Below are 16,845 nucleotides of genomic sequence, written 5' to 3'. Positions count from 1 at the left end.
AATTTATTTGATCTCTTATTTTATGCTTTTTATTATTATTATATTAATCAAAATTAACACTAAAACTGAAATTTTGTAATTGCAACATCATACGTAAATTCTAACACGAGACAAGTAGTGAAACTAACCATTGACAACAAAGTTTTATCCTTACTTCGATTGATAAAAATTTTACATCATATTATTTATTAATAATCGATTTGGTCCGTCAATCTATCTTCCTGAGAAGAAAAGCACGAGTCGAAGTGAATATGATTGAAGCCAAATCATCGACGACCCTTTACAACAAACAGAATCGATAAGCAGTTCACTGTTCGGTATGTATCCGTTTCCGTGGCACCGAAACATCAGCAAAAACGTCGCTCGATAACATCATATTTTACATACATTCCTCCAAATTTAGCACAAAAGATACACTTAATCGTCATCTCCACCATATTATAAATCATGGGGATGATGCATCACAACAGCTTTAAGAAAAAGTTTCCTTCGACTCTCAAGTCGCGTGGTCGTTAAGAAATAACAAGCATCCGATACGTTGGAAATGTATGTATCGTCTTTAATACATTCATGTCACACCTCGATGAGCTAGGGACTATTCTTTCTGGAAAAAAGAGAGTACAAAATCTGTATGTACAGAGAAGAGCTGTGTATCCAAGAAAAGCTGTTCCAGAGGAGATAATATATCAGAATTGTGTGGTGAAGTTCACAGATCCAAATACAAAACACGGAGTCCTTTTTATTTTCACGCAAGAAATATGGGGAAACGAAAACAAGGCGTAAAGAACGTGCCTTCATAAAAGGTCGGTCTCGACTGGGGAAAGAATCGATGAAACTCTCCTTTAATAACAAAGATACCTGATGATCAACAAAATAAATTCTTCAGTCTCAATTTGTGATGAAATTTTTTATATATAAGAAATTCAGGCCAAATATATATTTCCCCGGTCACGATAATGGAAGTAGAATTACAAAATTACCAGATATTAATGCAGCAAATCAACGCTATAAATTTCCTCCCTAAATGCACAGATACAAGATCACCTCAGGAAATAACTGTAAAAAACTAAATAGCGAAACTGTTTCTAAGTTATATTTGTATTTCTATATCGGATTCTTTTGGCAATATGAGGTCCCAGTTTCTCATTCTTCAAATGCCATTTCCAGAAATTTTCACTTAGAAACAGTTTGAATAGAGTTGCATGCAACCATAGTATGCACACAAACATCTTCAAGTGCAAAGTGTGGTAACAACGGAACAGTAAGAAGTAAAAACATAGGCTATATTAGAGATTGTTGAGTTCTAGTAATATATACACACCTTATCATTGTTAGATTGGACGTTGGTGATTGTATGAGAACGAATGTTGGAACATAGAGAATCCAAATAAGATCGTAACACTCCTAAGAATGCTCGGGCAGCTTCGACCTGAAAATGTTACAATGAATACGCTAAACCAAGATTCATTTTATTTTCTCACCTTTTCCTGTTTTATTTGGGCTAATTACATACCTGCACAGGAGTACAATCATGAACTGGTCTTCTCTTCCCCAAATAACTTTCTCCGACAAGCTTCGCATGGTACGGACTAAGGCATGAATATAGTTCTCTTTGTTGAGGTAGCTGGGGTATAGTTGGCGATTTCATCTGTTACCTCGATACAACCAAATAAAAGAGATTACAAGGATATCACAACTTGAGAATGTTTGCATGAACTACTAAAAGACCGTAAATATCAGCAGTGAAAGACGAAAAATGTAACCAATTTAAGAAAAAAGAGACAATAGAAGTCCCCATGAGACCAAATGTACCAAATCGGAACACCAAGATCCGAGGTTTAGACACTAAAATCTTGGGATCATGATGATGTACTACCTAAATAATATATATCTTGTGTGGAAATCGAGGAGCACTTTCGAGTGCGTAATACCAAACTAGAAACTATAAGCACCTGGTTTCTGTTTGCATCCACGAGTATGACATTTGTCATCTTCGACTGAACTTCAGTTGTCTTGTTCTTCACACCTACCTGCTCAGAACATGGACATCTATAACTAAACGGCAATCGAAAGCAAACAAGATCTCCTTCATGTAGCAACTGCAGCACGTTGCATTAGAGAATTCAAATATTCATGTATTTCGAATTTGATCAGTGTAACGACGAGAAACATAGGTTATGTGAATTTCAAGTTGAGAAATGGCATATCTATTAAATTATGTGGAGCTCTAATGATTTCATACTCGCAAAATCAAGAATAAGAATTTGCTGCATATTTGCCTCATCAAGCCGCAAAAAAAAAAAAAAAAAAAAGATCAATTGGCTAGACAATAATTTGGAAAATAGGGATCCGTTTGGACAAATACTTGTAAATCGTTTATATAAAAATGTTTTATAAGTTATTTCTATAAATGTTTTAAAGGTTATTTAAAAATAAATATACGTTTGGACAATTATTCTATAAACATTTTTATAGTAAAAAAGCAATATGTTTAGATTTCTATTATTGATTTCAACCATAAGAACATCAAAAGACGCATTTCATTTGTTCTCTAAACTCTATACTTGAACATTTTTTTAAAAATATTTTTCAAAAACGTTTTAAAAAAAAACATTTTCAAACATATACTTTAAGTTTTTTTCACTTATAAAACACCAAAAACGTTTTAAAAATATTTGTCCAAACCGAGCCAACGAACCATACATGGTCTGCAAAGAACCTATGAATGAGGTTTGGATCTTTCTTATCTTCTTTTTTTAAAAAGAACTTTAATACATTTCTCGAGATTACTGTTCATCATCTAATAGTCATCTGAAGTTCCGCTATATGTTTCAGGATCCAATACAGCAGCCCAAGTTATCCGGTACAAATATTTAGAAAAACTCACCAAAACTCATAAACAATACAATTTGCAAAGTTAAATTCCGAAAAATCAAGTATGATTTTTTCAGCGAATCAAAAAGTACAGGTAAAACTCACTATGTAAGGGACAGGTGCATCGAGAAAGTCTAGCATGTCATTTGGCAAGACCTGCAAACACATTCTCAGATACATAACAATCAACGAGTGTAGCCACAATACACATTAGAGGCTAGAGCTCAAAATTGTGCCAAAGGCATAAAAAAGCCATGAAAAAATTACAGCCAGGACAAAGAGATACCGGCATCAATAAGCTCTGCCATTGATACGGTCGAATAAGTGGTATAATTGACAAAACTATAGCTGACAAAATACCCTGCAGGCCAACAAAAACCAAATTGGATTAGAAACTTTGAAGTTACAAGTCCACAATATATCAGAGGATGAGCAAAAAATTAAATCCAAAAGGGGAAAAAACCATACGCAAGCATTAAGTATCTGAAAAAGAAAAGACTGTTAATGCTAAACGGATGAAGTCATGACCAGTATGATGATAACTTTACCAGTTACATGACAGATGGTCTACAGATATAACTCCTTGAGAAAATGCGCAAGTATACATACACAATAAAGAATGAATGCCAAACACATTCAGACTGAGAAAGACAGAAAATATGATTAACCGAAAAATTAAACTTTACATAACTGAAACCTACCAAATTTGAACAAACGACTACAATCTGCTTTTCCAGAAGAGCACCTGCGAATAATGTCAATACCTGAAAAAGGCATCTGAAACACTCTTAGACATTGAATGATCCACCTCAAAATAATGTGTTTTTGTCGTATATAGTGCATCTGAAACGCTCTTTAGACATTGAAAGATCCACCTCAAAATAATGTGTCGCGTAGATAGTGCTTTCTAACAAGCTGATTGAAGGAAATTATAGTAACAGGCAATCTACAAATATCAATGTTTCATTGGATGATAAGACATGAAACTCAAATAATAGATGGACTTACATGCTCCAGTCGGAGGGAACCACACAAGCAAGCCACAGCCCATACAGATAAAGAAGCAGCTTCCTCCTCCACCATTAATGCGCTGTGGGCCTATTAAGGAAAAACCATCACATGGCAGACCTCCTCAGTTGAAAGGACGACACTCGTTATTACAACCAAAATCTAATTAGAGAAGGTTCACTCCAAAAAAATCTAACCAGAGAAGGCAGATAAAAGTTCAGCGAAAACTACCAGAAAAGTTTGTATCAAATTGAAATCACATAAATGGGATTCCCCGTTTGACATTAAGACAAGGGTGAAAACTTAAATTCTTCCAATCATACCTCTGCTAACTCCAAACTCGTGCTGCATGATCTCAAATCAATTGTTGATCCAGCAACATGTAAGACTGTTTCATTTGGTCTTTGATACTCAAGAGGATGCAAATGATCCAAAGGGTGGAATTTGAGAGTTGAACCACGTGTCGGACATTTTAAACGATAATATTCACAAATTATACGCAAGGATCCATGATTGTTTGCCTGAAAGCGTAATGGGGGTGGGAATACCTCAGTAGACAGATAATAATGTGAATGAGATCCAAAAACATCCAGAATAAAAATTCCAACCTTTGCCCAATCAGTTATATCACTATGTTCACTGAGGATATCTTGGCCAGATGATGATGCCTCTTCCACTTCAGCATCATCAATATCACTCCTGAAATGTCTATATTCACTTGGAGAGCCTTGAATACTGCATCCACAGTTCATAATGCATTTGTTAAAATTAACACGTTCCTTTCTGGACAGCAGAAGCAAGGAATTGTTCATGGTATCTGTGATGAAACTAAAATTTTCTCTATGCGTATGTTTTTCAAATAACCTGACAATGGTAGAAAATCATAAAAGTACAAGGCCAAATATTAAAGCTTATCTACCTTGAGGAAGATTCAGAGCTTTCCAATTGTTGAAACTGTAATAATGATAAAGTATTTGGTAGATGGCATTCCACTGATTGATTGCCAGCAATGTTATTCCCGATAGAAGCAACAACAACAACATCAACACCAGGTCCGTTCTTTATATAACTGTCATCATCTAGACTTTGATTTTTAAAGGAAAATGTATCATTGGTCACTCTTTCTTCAACCGTTTGATTTGGCGTTGCACCTTCTCCATCTTCCAGAGGTAAACAGCTGCTCTCTTCCGGTGTTTCATCCTCATCATAGCTCACAGGTGACTCCAAATCCAAGTTATATATCTCCTTTGTTAACCGTTCCAGCCTCTCTTCAGTGAATATGCTACAGAATACAGCAAGATATGAAGTAAAGGATGAGCAATAGCAAGTAGAAACCATAACCCTTCCGTGCAGTTTAAAGTCTAAAACACGTGTATTCATGGAGAGACCAAAAGACCAAATGTATCAGCATAGTTTATTCAGCATCAAAAACACCAGAAAATTGAATCCTTAAGTAACATGCACAAATGAAGCTAACCACAAATGTGTAGTGTCTTAAAAACTACTCAAGCCAAAAGCTCCTGGAGCTACCAGTTCAAGGAATATCAGAGTGCACAACAAAATAATTTTAAAAAGATCACAAATCTGCCAGAATCGAGTTTTTCGATGAAGTACGAAACACAGAACCATCAATCAAAAGAATAAAGGAATCTAAACATTTCTACCAGATTCTTTTCACACAATCCACATAAAAAACATATATGGACCACCCATTTTAATAAATATTAACCACACACCCCCATCCCCCAAACCCCCACGGCCCACCCTTTTCATACTCCTTTGTTTTTCAAATATGGATGAGGAACAGGTGAGCCATTGCACAAAAACCAGTAATAATATAAAAATTAGCCATGCAAGTAATCATATCATCATCAGATAAATTTTTGTTTTTTTGGCAATAAAACAAGGCTCTAGAAAGAAATCTCTTCAAAATGAGATGAATCAGACTACACAACATAAACACGTCAATTGACAGACCTATTCAATACTCCAAAATGCAGTTCAAAAAATGGAAGTCTTGAAAGAATGCAGTAACAGCGACGTGTGGTCAAAATATGTCGGCCTAGGCTCGAAGAAAGGGGATGACCATCCGACATCATAGAAATCAACCCTGATGGCTTTTGTATGATTTCATCAACCAAAACACAGCAACCATAGAGAGTTGAATCATCTGCCACCTAGAACATTTCAAGGTCGTCAAAAACCTCAATGGAAATAACATATAGTAGAAACCAAGTTTGACAAAGTAAAATCCAAACTGCAAAACATGTAAAGGATTGTCTCAGCACACCTGCAGCCGGAAGACAAAGGACAGATCACTCTGTTTCAGATGCTCCTGCAAATACAGCACCCGTATTGATTAACACTGCACTTGGCAGAGAGAACTAATGACTTTTAAATGGGCACTAATACGATCACGGGAAAGAGACACTCATCAAACTACGCTGAAACTTTATGACAAATTCATAACTGGGAAAAAAAAAGAAAAAAAAAAAAAGAAAGAAAAAAACCGCTGGAAAAAAGCGTAGAGAAGTCATCATGTGAGTTTTCAAAAGAAGCACTCTAAAAATACCTGTCCCAAAAGTATCTCATTCAGTTCACTCATCGATGGAGTTTTCTCAACAGCATTAACCTGTAACAAAGAATTGACTTAGAAACCCAAATAAAAACTAATTCCTCAACAACCATATTTTGATATCAATCACGCCCCAGGAAATTAAACTTAGACAAATTACAGTTTCTGTTAACCCTATTATTCATGATCAATCACTGCAAATGAGCACCAACACACAGCCTTCGAGAAAAGACAATCCAAAAAAGCATGACACTGAAGTTCTGTTGAGTCCTTTCATATCCAGGGTTTCCTCGACCGTCGAACAAAGAAATGCCATAAAACAATTAAAACCTACAAAATATTATTTTGTGTGGATTTAAAATACATATGCAGACAATTTTACATACACCCACAGAGCTGCAAACCAACCATTGATTTGTGTATAAAGTCCCAAAAAAATTATCAAGGATAATGAACAAAAGATTGATTTTAATCATCACTAACAAGCATGGATGCTACTATAATTTGCACCTTTATATGGCTTTCCCCCATTCTTACCCATTTAAACCACGTTAAATTTATTTCTCAACCCAGATGCCAACAAGAAAATAATAACTCCAACGAGAAATAAAATGAAAGTGATAAAATATACAGATTTGAGTCAAACAGTTGCATTTCACAGCACCTCTACTCCTGCAGGAAAGCAAAAAGAAAGGAGATCCTTGTATTTGAGAGGTAACTGTTTGCCGGGAGGGTAAACGAACAAAACCTGAAAACCATTAAAGAATACCGTTTGCATTTTTCTGATGACCATTTAAATTTTATAGCAACAAAGTTGGTGGAAGAATAAATAAAATCAGCACCTGAGGCTCAAGGTTAGGTTCTACACGAGACTGATGCGGACCACCAAGCGCACTTCGAAACCTCCCAGAGCCTTCAGACTTTCTAGCAAAGTAAAGATTTTGAAGTGCTTGAATATCAGAACTGGGAGGAAGCCCGACGACTACCATGCTCTCAAAGAGATTTGACTGCTCCTTCCAGACTCTGTGATCCTGCAAACATCAGCATTATAAATAATGGACAACTTCAAAGCAAAAACTTCAATTTATATATTAATGGCTTCGCTTTAGATATCAGATCAGAAAAAGGTGGGGTTTCTAGATCGGTTACAATTTGTTCTAGTTAATAAGTGTTGCGGTAGAGAGAGGTATTTCAATTTTTCTCTTGAATAATTATTTACAAAACCAGATAATGAGCATTAGGCATAAATTAAACTAAGAGTACAAACATGCAAAGAAAATTCATGAAATTATGAGACAATATCCTACCAGGGACTGCAATTGAAAGCTCGCCCATTGACGTTTTTGACTAGTAAGAATTTCTGGGTTGTAAGGCCCACTTTTCACTTCAGGAGGACTCGATAGACCCTTAATAATTCTAGATACATGCTGCTGCAGTCTGTGAAGCTGGCCCCCACTTTCGACTTTTGATGAATATACCACAGAAGGTCGTGGAGAATGAACAGCAGCTGCTGCTGCGGCAACAGCTCTGGCCACGTCTTCAGTTGTTTGCATGAAGAATGATGTACTCCACCCAGGGCTACCCGACTCTTCACTTTTCTCCATCTATTAAACCTCCACTCTCTTGAAACTACACACTGATATTTGCATTTTGAAAAAAAAACATTATGTTATAAGGCATCCATTGCAAGAAAAATCACAGATAATAATGAAGATCCTTGCGTAACTCCAGATTCAAGCTTCCAACTTCCACTCTTATCTTAGAAAAAACGATGGAACGTCTTTCCAATAAGCCCTTTTGGTGGTATATTAGGCGGTCATATACATATTCAGGCGAGAAGAAAATGAGGGAAATAAACAAAAACAAACCAACCAAGTTACCAACACAAGTCTTTAAAGTTGTTCCTAATTTTAGCTAAATTACAATCATATATAGAACTCAATGGAACCAAAATCAGACACAGCAGGGACGGGTGATCATCTCTGAAGCGAGTTTTTTAAAAATTCTATGTCATGTATTCTTAAAATTTCACCCCTCCCCAAAAAAATCCATATACTCTCCCCCTCCACTACCGAATTTCAGCTCCCCCCTACATAGAGAAGAGTAAAATCCATGACTTTTTCAGACTACAGAGATTCTCCACATAAAAGATTGTGGTCAACACAGTGTTGATTTATTCATCAATCTTTACATCAAGCACTCCATCTATTGGTGTACAGATAGGAGAAAGAAACTGGAGACAAAAATCAAGAATACAACATTTCCATCATTATTCATTTTGCCTAACCGCTAAACCCTCCACACGTTCCTAAAAAACAAAAAAGGAAACTAAATTATGTGCTTACAAAAAGACATATCTATCTCTATATGGTACTATAAGTACATAATTCATTTTAAAAGATTGGGAAAAGCTTTGTTTACTTATACCTACCTTGTTTATATTCATCAATTAAAGAAAAAACCACTGAGAGAACAAAAGATCACAACTTTACAAAGAGTTCTTAGTTTCACAATCAAGATCACACCTTTACACCTCATGTGTAAGAATTTATTCACGAATTAACGGCAAAATCCCACAAGATTTGAACTTAAACCTCCATTTTTTTAACTATGGCTATCTGAAACAAAAATACAACCGACCCTTTGCAGGACTCTGCCAATAATTCGAGAAGTGAAGCACAAATTTAGAAACGGATTAAGAATCCAATCAAAGTTAGCAAAACAAAAAGGATATTCATACAAATTATCAAACAAAAAAAATCACCTTTTAATGAAGATAAATGAAGGCAGAGAGACGTGAAAAATCAAGATTGAAGAGGGCTTTATTAAGAGAAACAGGGAGTTTCAGGCGGCCATAACAGAGAAAATGAAAGCTTCGTCTTTGTTGATGTTTCGGCAATTGATTAAATGGCAAAAACCTCCAAACAAATGGAGAAAATAATTATTATCCTTGCTCCCCCCTATGTAATAAATTTCTTCTTTCTTTTAAGGCAATACTAAAAATCCATTTAATTTCTTGCTAATCCGAACAATTAATTTTAAAGATTTCTCATGAATTTTTTTTTAAAAAATAATGTAATATCTCATGTTTTACCATTTATTTATTGTTCATTCAAGTATCAGATTTTTCCAACCCCACTGTAATCTATCTTTCAATTATATATTTTAGGTATATTTTCTCTCATATTGCAAATTTATATTTTCTTGTATAATATTATTTTTATTTAAATTTTCCAACTCTGAATGAGTAGGTAATTCAGTTAATTTTCACAAGAAGACTACTTAATTCAGTTGGCACTCCAACAAATAATAAATTATTTAAAATTAATCCACCAACTTTATCAAACTCAGACCAAACCGAATTAAGCATACAATCCCTTTGAGTTTGGTTAGGAGTTTTGCCAAATGGAAAAATAAACATAAAAATGATATTTTGTTTAGTGTGAGATTAATTGACCAATCAGTCAAAATTGTATTTAATTAGTGGCAATAAAATATGTTCGGCTAGAAGGATCCGAGGTGTCTGAATTTTATTTATTTTTAATTAATTAATATTAATATAATAAAGTTTGGTTAGCGGCGGAAGTGGCTTTAATTCATTGCCTGTACGCATGCTTTGGACTGCTGTCACGTGCAGTTTTCACAGAATTGGTGCTTTTACCACTTCACCGTTCACATGGCATGTTAACTCCAAGTCAAATACATATACATTATATATATTTAGTATTCGTTGTTGTACAGTTTTGTTTTTAATTAATTTAGTTTATGTTAAAATAGAGATAATTTCATAATTATCAAAAATAATTAGGGGTCAAATTGTAATTCAAATTGAATAGGTCAAATGATAAATATCAAAATAAATAGGGATGATTGTACAATTAAGAAAAATGTCACACAACATACTATTTTGTCTCTATTCACCGCATGCTTAATATAATAGTATAGATATATATATAATTATATATTTATATAAAAGTTTGATATAACGAACACTTTTGTTGAACACATCATAAGCACTTGCAAGATGTTCGCAATAAAATTTAGCAAAAATTTTAATTTGAAATTAAATTTCACAACATGTTCACTCGTGCATCCCATGTTATCTATTGTTGCACCTTGTAGTATCCAGGATAACACAACTCTCTAATGTGTGTGTACATTTTTTTAAAAATATAAACACAAAAACTCAAGTAAAACAGTTTCATATGTCAATTTTGTTAGACGGATCTCCAATCCAACAAGACCAATTAATATAAGAATATTATTTTTCATGTAAAACAATATTATTTAATTATCGTTGATATGGATCAGTCAATCTATATATCTCAGAGATATAGATCTATAGTATTATTGAATACTACTCAAACATATATAATATTGTTATATAAATCGTCGATTCAAAATAGTTTGCCCGTACTTTGCAACTCCGGTTAAAAAAGTTTATAAAATTTCGATTAAATTCAATTTATTTACACTCTTATTCAAAAGATAAGAATGTCATGAGTGAAATACTAAGACAAGGTATGTATTTGAGTCTCATCTTTAACAACTTTGTACGCTTAGGCTTTGTTTGGTTGAGATGATTAGAGTAGGATTAGGTTTTAATCCTGCGTTTGACTGGTTTTTAGGAAGAAAAATGATTTCCCTCGAGCCCGTGAAAATCTACTGTTCAAAGGTGAAAACGTATGAAATTAGTCTCCATTTCAACAAGGTATCAAATTCCCCACTTTTGAGAGAACATGCGACACATGGAGTTCGTACTGGTGTCTCCCATAGAGATAATGATGTTTTTAATTATTTTTTTCATATAATACCCTACAATTTAATTAAGTATAAATTCAGAAATTTTATAATATTTAAATATAATTTATAATATAATTAATTTTAACAGTAATATTATAATTCCTATTAAATTTTATTTAACATTAAAATTAATATTCAAATTCTTATTATAAATTCAAGAAATGTAATTATTTTTATATTATTATAAAATTTAATTTTTTTATTTTGTATTTAATATTTTTAGTTATTTTGTGATTTGGAAATTAAAATTAGTGACATTTTAATAATTAATATAATATTAATTTAATATAACTAATTTTATAATACTTTAATTACTATTCATCATATTTTAATAATTATTAATATACTATTGATTTAATAGTAATATTAATATTAATATCAACCTTTATTCAACGTTAAAATTAATATTCAGATTATTATTACTATTTCTCAAAAATGAATATTTATATTGTTATTAAATTTAATGATTTTCTATATTTTAATTAATATTTTAGTTATTTTTTAGTGTGAAAATAGTGAAAATGTAATAATTAGTATAATAATAAATAAATATAATTTATAATATAACGAATTTAATAATTAATTTAATTACTATTTATCATATTTTAATTATTATTAATTATAAATATATTATTTATTTAACATTAATATTGTAATTGTTACTAATTTTTATTTAACATTATAATTAATATTCAAATTATTTATTAATATTTTAGTTATCAAATTATCAAAATAAATTCATATTTATATTATTATTAAATTTATTATTTTCTATTTTTTATTAATATTTTTAATTATTTTTTGTGGTTTGAATTTAAAATTAATTAAAATTTAATAATTAATATAATATTTAAAAAAAATTATTGATAAGAGTAAAAAAGTAATTTTTCAATTTATCATTATTTCAATCCCGATATTAATCATTCAAATCAAACATATTATTATTTATTTCAATCCTATCAAATTCCTTCAATAATCCCAATGTACTTTATCCATACATTATCATATCCATTGAACCAAGCGGTGCCTTAAGAATTTATATAACTCGGAAAAGCTTAATGACATTCATTAACAAGTAATATATATAACGTAGACCAGCGGGGCATGCCTTGTCCTCAAAAGAAAACAAGTGCATCATAACGTGACATGTTGATTAATTTGCTATTATAGTGTATGGTCTTAGGCTGCATATTCCAATTACTTGATTATTCACGACCACATCTTTTTCGAGTTTATCCACACAACTTTTTCAACTTTAATTATGAGTTTTGATTTTGGTTAATTTATATGGTTTTTGTTCCTAAATATGGGTTCCAATCTCTCGTGTAAAACTTTGACTAATCGTTGGCTAAGAATCCTAAGATTCAAGTACTATTAGGATACTTAAAGTAAGCATATAAAGTTAAGAAGTCAGTCTAACTTTGGTTATAATCCGTTGAATTTAAATGATTTTGTAATGATTTTGTCAATTTGTGTGTCGAATCTCTTATTTGAGTTATAATTTTTTTTTTAAAGTTAATTGTCTCAAGAATTTTTATGATACGGTTTCATTGGTCAAGCTTGTTAGACAAATCTTCTATTTGACATGATCCATAAAAAAAAATATTATTTTTTTATTTCAAAAGCATTACTTTTTTATTGTAAATATAATTCGAATTGATCGTCTCACGTATATAGAGATGTAACGTCTCACGGAAGACTTGCTCATTTTTTTTTATGCCAAAAATGATATTATTTTTCTACTGTAAATGTGGGTACATAGGAGCATCTCGCAAGTAAATTAAAATCCAAGAAACTGTCTCACAAGGTACCTATTCATTTATAAAATATTCTTTAACGAATGTACTATTGGAAAATTATTTGAGGGATTGGATGGATGTTTGTTTAATTATGTTTAATTTTTTTAGAGTACGTCTTTTGTGTGACTATTTGTGAAACTAGTCGACTTGATTCACGGCTGAAATAAAAAATAATATTTTTAACATAACAATTAATATTTTTTATAGATATGATTTAATTGAAAATCTATTTTATAAAATTACCATGTGACGATATATCGAAGTTTTTATGAATTTGTTAATGACAAGTAGACGTCTAAAATTTGGAAATATGGTGTCTTGATTATAATGTGCGTGCATGTGAGTTGTAAAAATTTTAGTGAAATAATGATTGTATCGGGAAATGAAATGTTGAAAGAAAATATATATTTGGATTAAAAATTCCTTATATATTACCCTATATATATATATATATATTTATTTATTTATGATATCCTTTTAACGCGTTGGATCTTTTGTAGATATTTTCATGTCCGTTTGCAATAGATTGTCCGGACTTGTTGACAAGTATGGTTCGATCAGATTCATTGAATGTTACGGTTTTCGTATCAAATTAGGCAACCCAAAGTCCATCTTCTACACCAAAATTGGGCCTATGTGACAGTCGAAGTCCATACCAATCTAACCCAACCCAATTAAAGCTCCACTAAAGATTAAAGTCCATCTTCATCAGAATAAAAAAACCTGTGAATTTATAAAGATCATTTACTTCGACAATCAATGTAAACTGTGAAGTCGTACATCATCTATTACTTCGGTACTTTATGAAACCAATGAAGTATATTTTACTTCGGCATCGGTCCAATTCCAAACCGGTTTTGCCAACTTGAATCGGCCAAAGATTTCGCGAATTTACTAGATAAGACTTGGTTTTAATGCGAAGTAAAAAAGATAACCTATTACTTCACGTGCGTCTAATTCGATAAATAACTAGCTATTATTTCAGATAATATCTGAAGTATATTAGAGAAATTCTATTAGTGATGTCAAGAACTGACACTCGATCGAGCCGAGCAAATCATAAAACAAAGCAATCACAAACCAATACCCATAGCTGGAGTATGGTGGTTGTGCAAAAGCCGAGGACGAGTACGAGCTTTTGCTTGATCGAGACCACTCAAGCTAACACATCACATTCTAAAGCTACCATAACCACCAACACTAGATGATCCATATATAGCTAGAATGAGGTTGCCCAGTTAACGATGATGAGTAAGAACTGCTACCTATGAATGTTGTAAATTGGTTTCAAACTTGTCATAGCTCCCCTGAAGTTGCTCTCTATGACCACTGGTGAAGTCCTACACAACATAAAGGTAATGTCAACCTTTTTTATTTTATTTTATGTTTAGATAAAAAGATTGGGAAGCTTACTAAGAAAAATGATTTAAGCAATACGAATATATGCAAAAAAAAAAATCACAATGTCACTAGAAAGCACCCGGATGGTAGCATACTGAATAGATCCGATGACATAGCCTTGCTTTCCTATTAAACTAAAGGAGGCCACCAACAAATGAAATGATGCAACCAAATACAGCACCAGTAGAACCAAGGGCTTTTCCATCACCATCTTCCTCAAGTAGTCCATTGACACGTTTGAAGATTCGTTGGAGGCACTGTGGTTTCTCGTATTTCCTTCCCAGAGATCAAAACCTGAAAAAACAATTCATAGTCAGTTAGCTTTGGCAAGATAAACCAAAACCAACAATGACTGGGAAAAGTTTACAATTATAGAAAATATAATAATAAGAGGTGGAAACCTTCTGAGCAAGATAGACCATTCAGACTATCCAAACAAGGAGATTGCATTCATTCAACAAAAATTCACAACAAATCATAATTTTATTGAAATGGGTGAATAAGTAGCTGATAAGGTGATATGGATACTGATTATCAGCTAAATGTCACGAAACGACACCTTCATGTGCATTCTGGAAATCTCTAAGTGTGGTGAATTGTAGAGACTGCGCAACTCCTAGAACTTTCTTGATTATTCGTACTTTAGACATGCATTGCGTTCTCTATAATACAGTTGTATATATAGGACTTATGTAGAATTATATGTAATGGACTGGGCCTCTGCTCTGCCATTATCTAGGCTCTGCTCTGGCCCAGCCATACTCATGGTCTTCTCTCTCCTGGTAGAGAGTTTTATACCCTCCCCAGGATTCGAACCTTGCACTCTAGGATAATTACAAAGTTCTATCAATCCTGGTACCATTGAGGAGATCTCCTCAATGGTACCAGGATTGATAGAACTTTGTACTTATCCTGGAGTGCAAGGTTCGAATCCTGGGGACGGTCTCTTCAATGGTACCAAGATTGATAGAACTTTGTACTTATCCTGGAGTGCAAGGTTCGAATCCTGGGGACGGTATAAAACTCTCTACCAGGAGAGAGAAGACCATGAGTATGGCTGGGCCAGAGCAGAGCCTAGATGATGGCAGAGCAGAGGCCCAGTCCATTACATAAAAGGGCGCCTTTTTATGTAATGGACTGGGCCTCTACTCTGCCATCATCTAGGCTCTGCTCTGGCCCAGCCATACTCATGGTCTTCTCTCTCCTGGTAGAGAGTTTTATACCCTCCCCAAGATTCGAACCTTGCACTCCAGGATAAATACAAAGTTCTATCAATCCTGGTACCCCAGTCCATTACAATATAGATGGAATCATCTATGTCACGCCCCGAGACCGAGACGTGCCACCGGCGTTGTTTCAAATTCATACAAATTATAAAATAACCAGCCTCGTAGTACAGTATAAACCAAACCAGTCTATTATCATAAATAAACTTCAAAACATTGTCTTACAACTCGATAAATCCAAAATAACAAAATCAATGCAGAAGCGTCTAAAAACTTAATAACAAAATATTCATGCAAAAATCCCAATAATAAAAATAACGAAATTTAGTCTTAATATTCCTCTATCACCATCCCCAAAACATGTCTTGTTCACGATCCTCTAAATCGTCCTCTTCATCATCTGGAAGGGGAAAAGTAAGGGGTGAGTGTTTTGGGAAACACTCACCAAGTGGGGGCCGATCGTTCATACCAAAATATACATATATATTTATTTCAAAACTCATGGCATAATTCAAATCATAAACATTCATAGCATGTCTTAACATAACATGGCATAAACAACATCATAACATATTTGACATGATATAACATAATTTTTTGACAAGACACTGAAATTCATCTCATTATTCGTGGCTAACTGATCAGTCCCCTATATGTAATCCCTCTAAGGGGTGAGGTCATAGAACGGTTATTATACCCACCGTATCAGGGCCATAACATAACATGGTTCGGAAATTCTCTTTTCACTCCTAACTCGAGTCATAACAATGTCAAAACATATTTTCAACAAATCATAATCATGAACAATATTAAATAACAAAATTTCAACGATTAACATGAGCGATCGAATTTTGTAAAACATACATATAATTTTAAAACATAAGCCCACTTACCGTTATAATTTGCGAGATCAAATACTGTAATTACGTGAAGCTTTGACCGAAAACTCTAAAAGCAAAACTCGAACAATATTCACTTCGATTCTTCAAGATTTAGGCCGATTCCTTGGACTTTCTTCTACAAAATTGAGGCATGCTATTGGACCAAATTTCTTTAAAATAATCCTAATTCAAATTCCTAAACAATTCTCACGTGTGAGTGGAAGGAAAAGTGACTAACAACTTTGGATCCATTAGCAACTTGCCTTTGAAAAGTCTTG

General features: G+C 33.1%; 2 protein-coding genes across 2 annotated transcripts; both read right to left on the bottom strand.

Moving 5' to 3' along the window:
* Positions 1-197: 197 nt before the first annotated feature.
* Positions 198-9,410, bottom strand: LOC140873212 (uncharacterized). The gene is made up of 19 exons (XM_073276249.1): positions 9,222-9,410; positions 7,765-8,093; positions 7,300-7,488; positions 7,122-7,205; positions 6,455-6,514; positions 6,173-6,217; positions 5,860-6,059; positions 4,802-5,164; positions 4,491-4,617; positions 4,206-4,403; positions 3,883-3,972; positions 3,576-3,638; positions 3,161-3,235; positions 2,980-3,030; positions 1,953-2,030; positions 1,514-1,648; positions 1,322-1,429; positions 793-858; positions 198-664 (listed from the first exon to the last, which is right to left on the bottom strand). Exons 2-19 carry the CDS (start codon positions 8,059-8,061, stop codon positions 596-598), a joined length of 2,298 nt encoding a protein of 765 aa, XP_073132350.1. The 5' UTR covers positions 8,062-8,093; positions 9,222-9,410; the 3' UTR covers positions 198-595.
* Positions 9,411-13,652: 4,242 nt separating this feature from the next.
* Positions 13,653-14,970, bottom strand: LOC140872989 (uncharacterized). The gene is made up of 4 exons (XM_073275934.1): positions 14,862-14,970; positions 14,540-14,754; positions 14,325-14,399; positions 13,653-13,782 (listed from the first exon to the last, which is right to left on the bottom strand). The coding sequence occupies exons 1-3, from the start codon at positions 14,908-14,910 to the stop codon at positions 14,325-14,327; spliced, it is 339 nt and encodes a 112-aa protein (XP_073132035.1). The 5' UTR covers positions 14,911-14,970; the 3' UTR covers positions 13,653-13,782.
* Between the last annotated feature and the right edge of the window lie 1,875 nt (positions 14,971-16,845).

Source organism: Henckelia pumila, unplaced genomic scaffold, assembly GCF_033568475.1.
Source record: "Henckelia pumila isolate YLH828 unplaced genomic scaffold, ASM3356847v2 CTG_525:::fragment_3, whole genome shotgun sequence".
Lineage (NCBI taxonomy): Eukaryota > Viridiplantae > Streptophyta > Magnoliopsida > Lamiales > Gesneriaceae > Henckelia > Henckelia pumila.
The sequence above is the reverse complement of the archived record's forward strand: the minus strand, read 5'-3'. Positions and strand labels throughout refer to the sequence as shown.

Coding starts and splice junctions, on each gene's coding strand:
- LOC140873212 (XM_073276249.1), bottom strand. CDS start 8,061: ATGGAGAAAAGTGAAGAGTCGGGTAGCCCTGGGTGGAGTACATCATTC. Junction 7,489..7,764: donor GCTTTCAATTGCAGTCCCTG/GTAGGATATTGT, acceptor TGATGTTTGCAG/GATCACAGAGTCTGGAAGGA. Junction 4,404..4,490: donor ATATAACTGATTGGGCAAAG/GTTGGAATTTTT, acceptor TTACGCTTTCAG/GCAAACAATCATGGATCCTT.
- LOC140872989 (XM_073275934.1), bottom strand. CDS start 14,910: ATGCAATCTCCTTGTTTGGATAGTCTGAATGGTCTATCTTGCTCAGAA. Junction 14,755..14,861: donor TGGTCTATCTTGCTCAGAAG/GTTTCCACCTCT, acceptor TTGTTTTTTCAG/GTTTTGATCTCTGGGAAGGA. Junction 14,400..14,539: donor TTCAGTATGCTACCATCCGG/GTGCTTTCTAGT, acceptor TATGTTGTGTAG/GACTTCACCAGTGGTCATAG.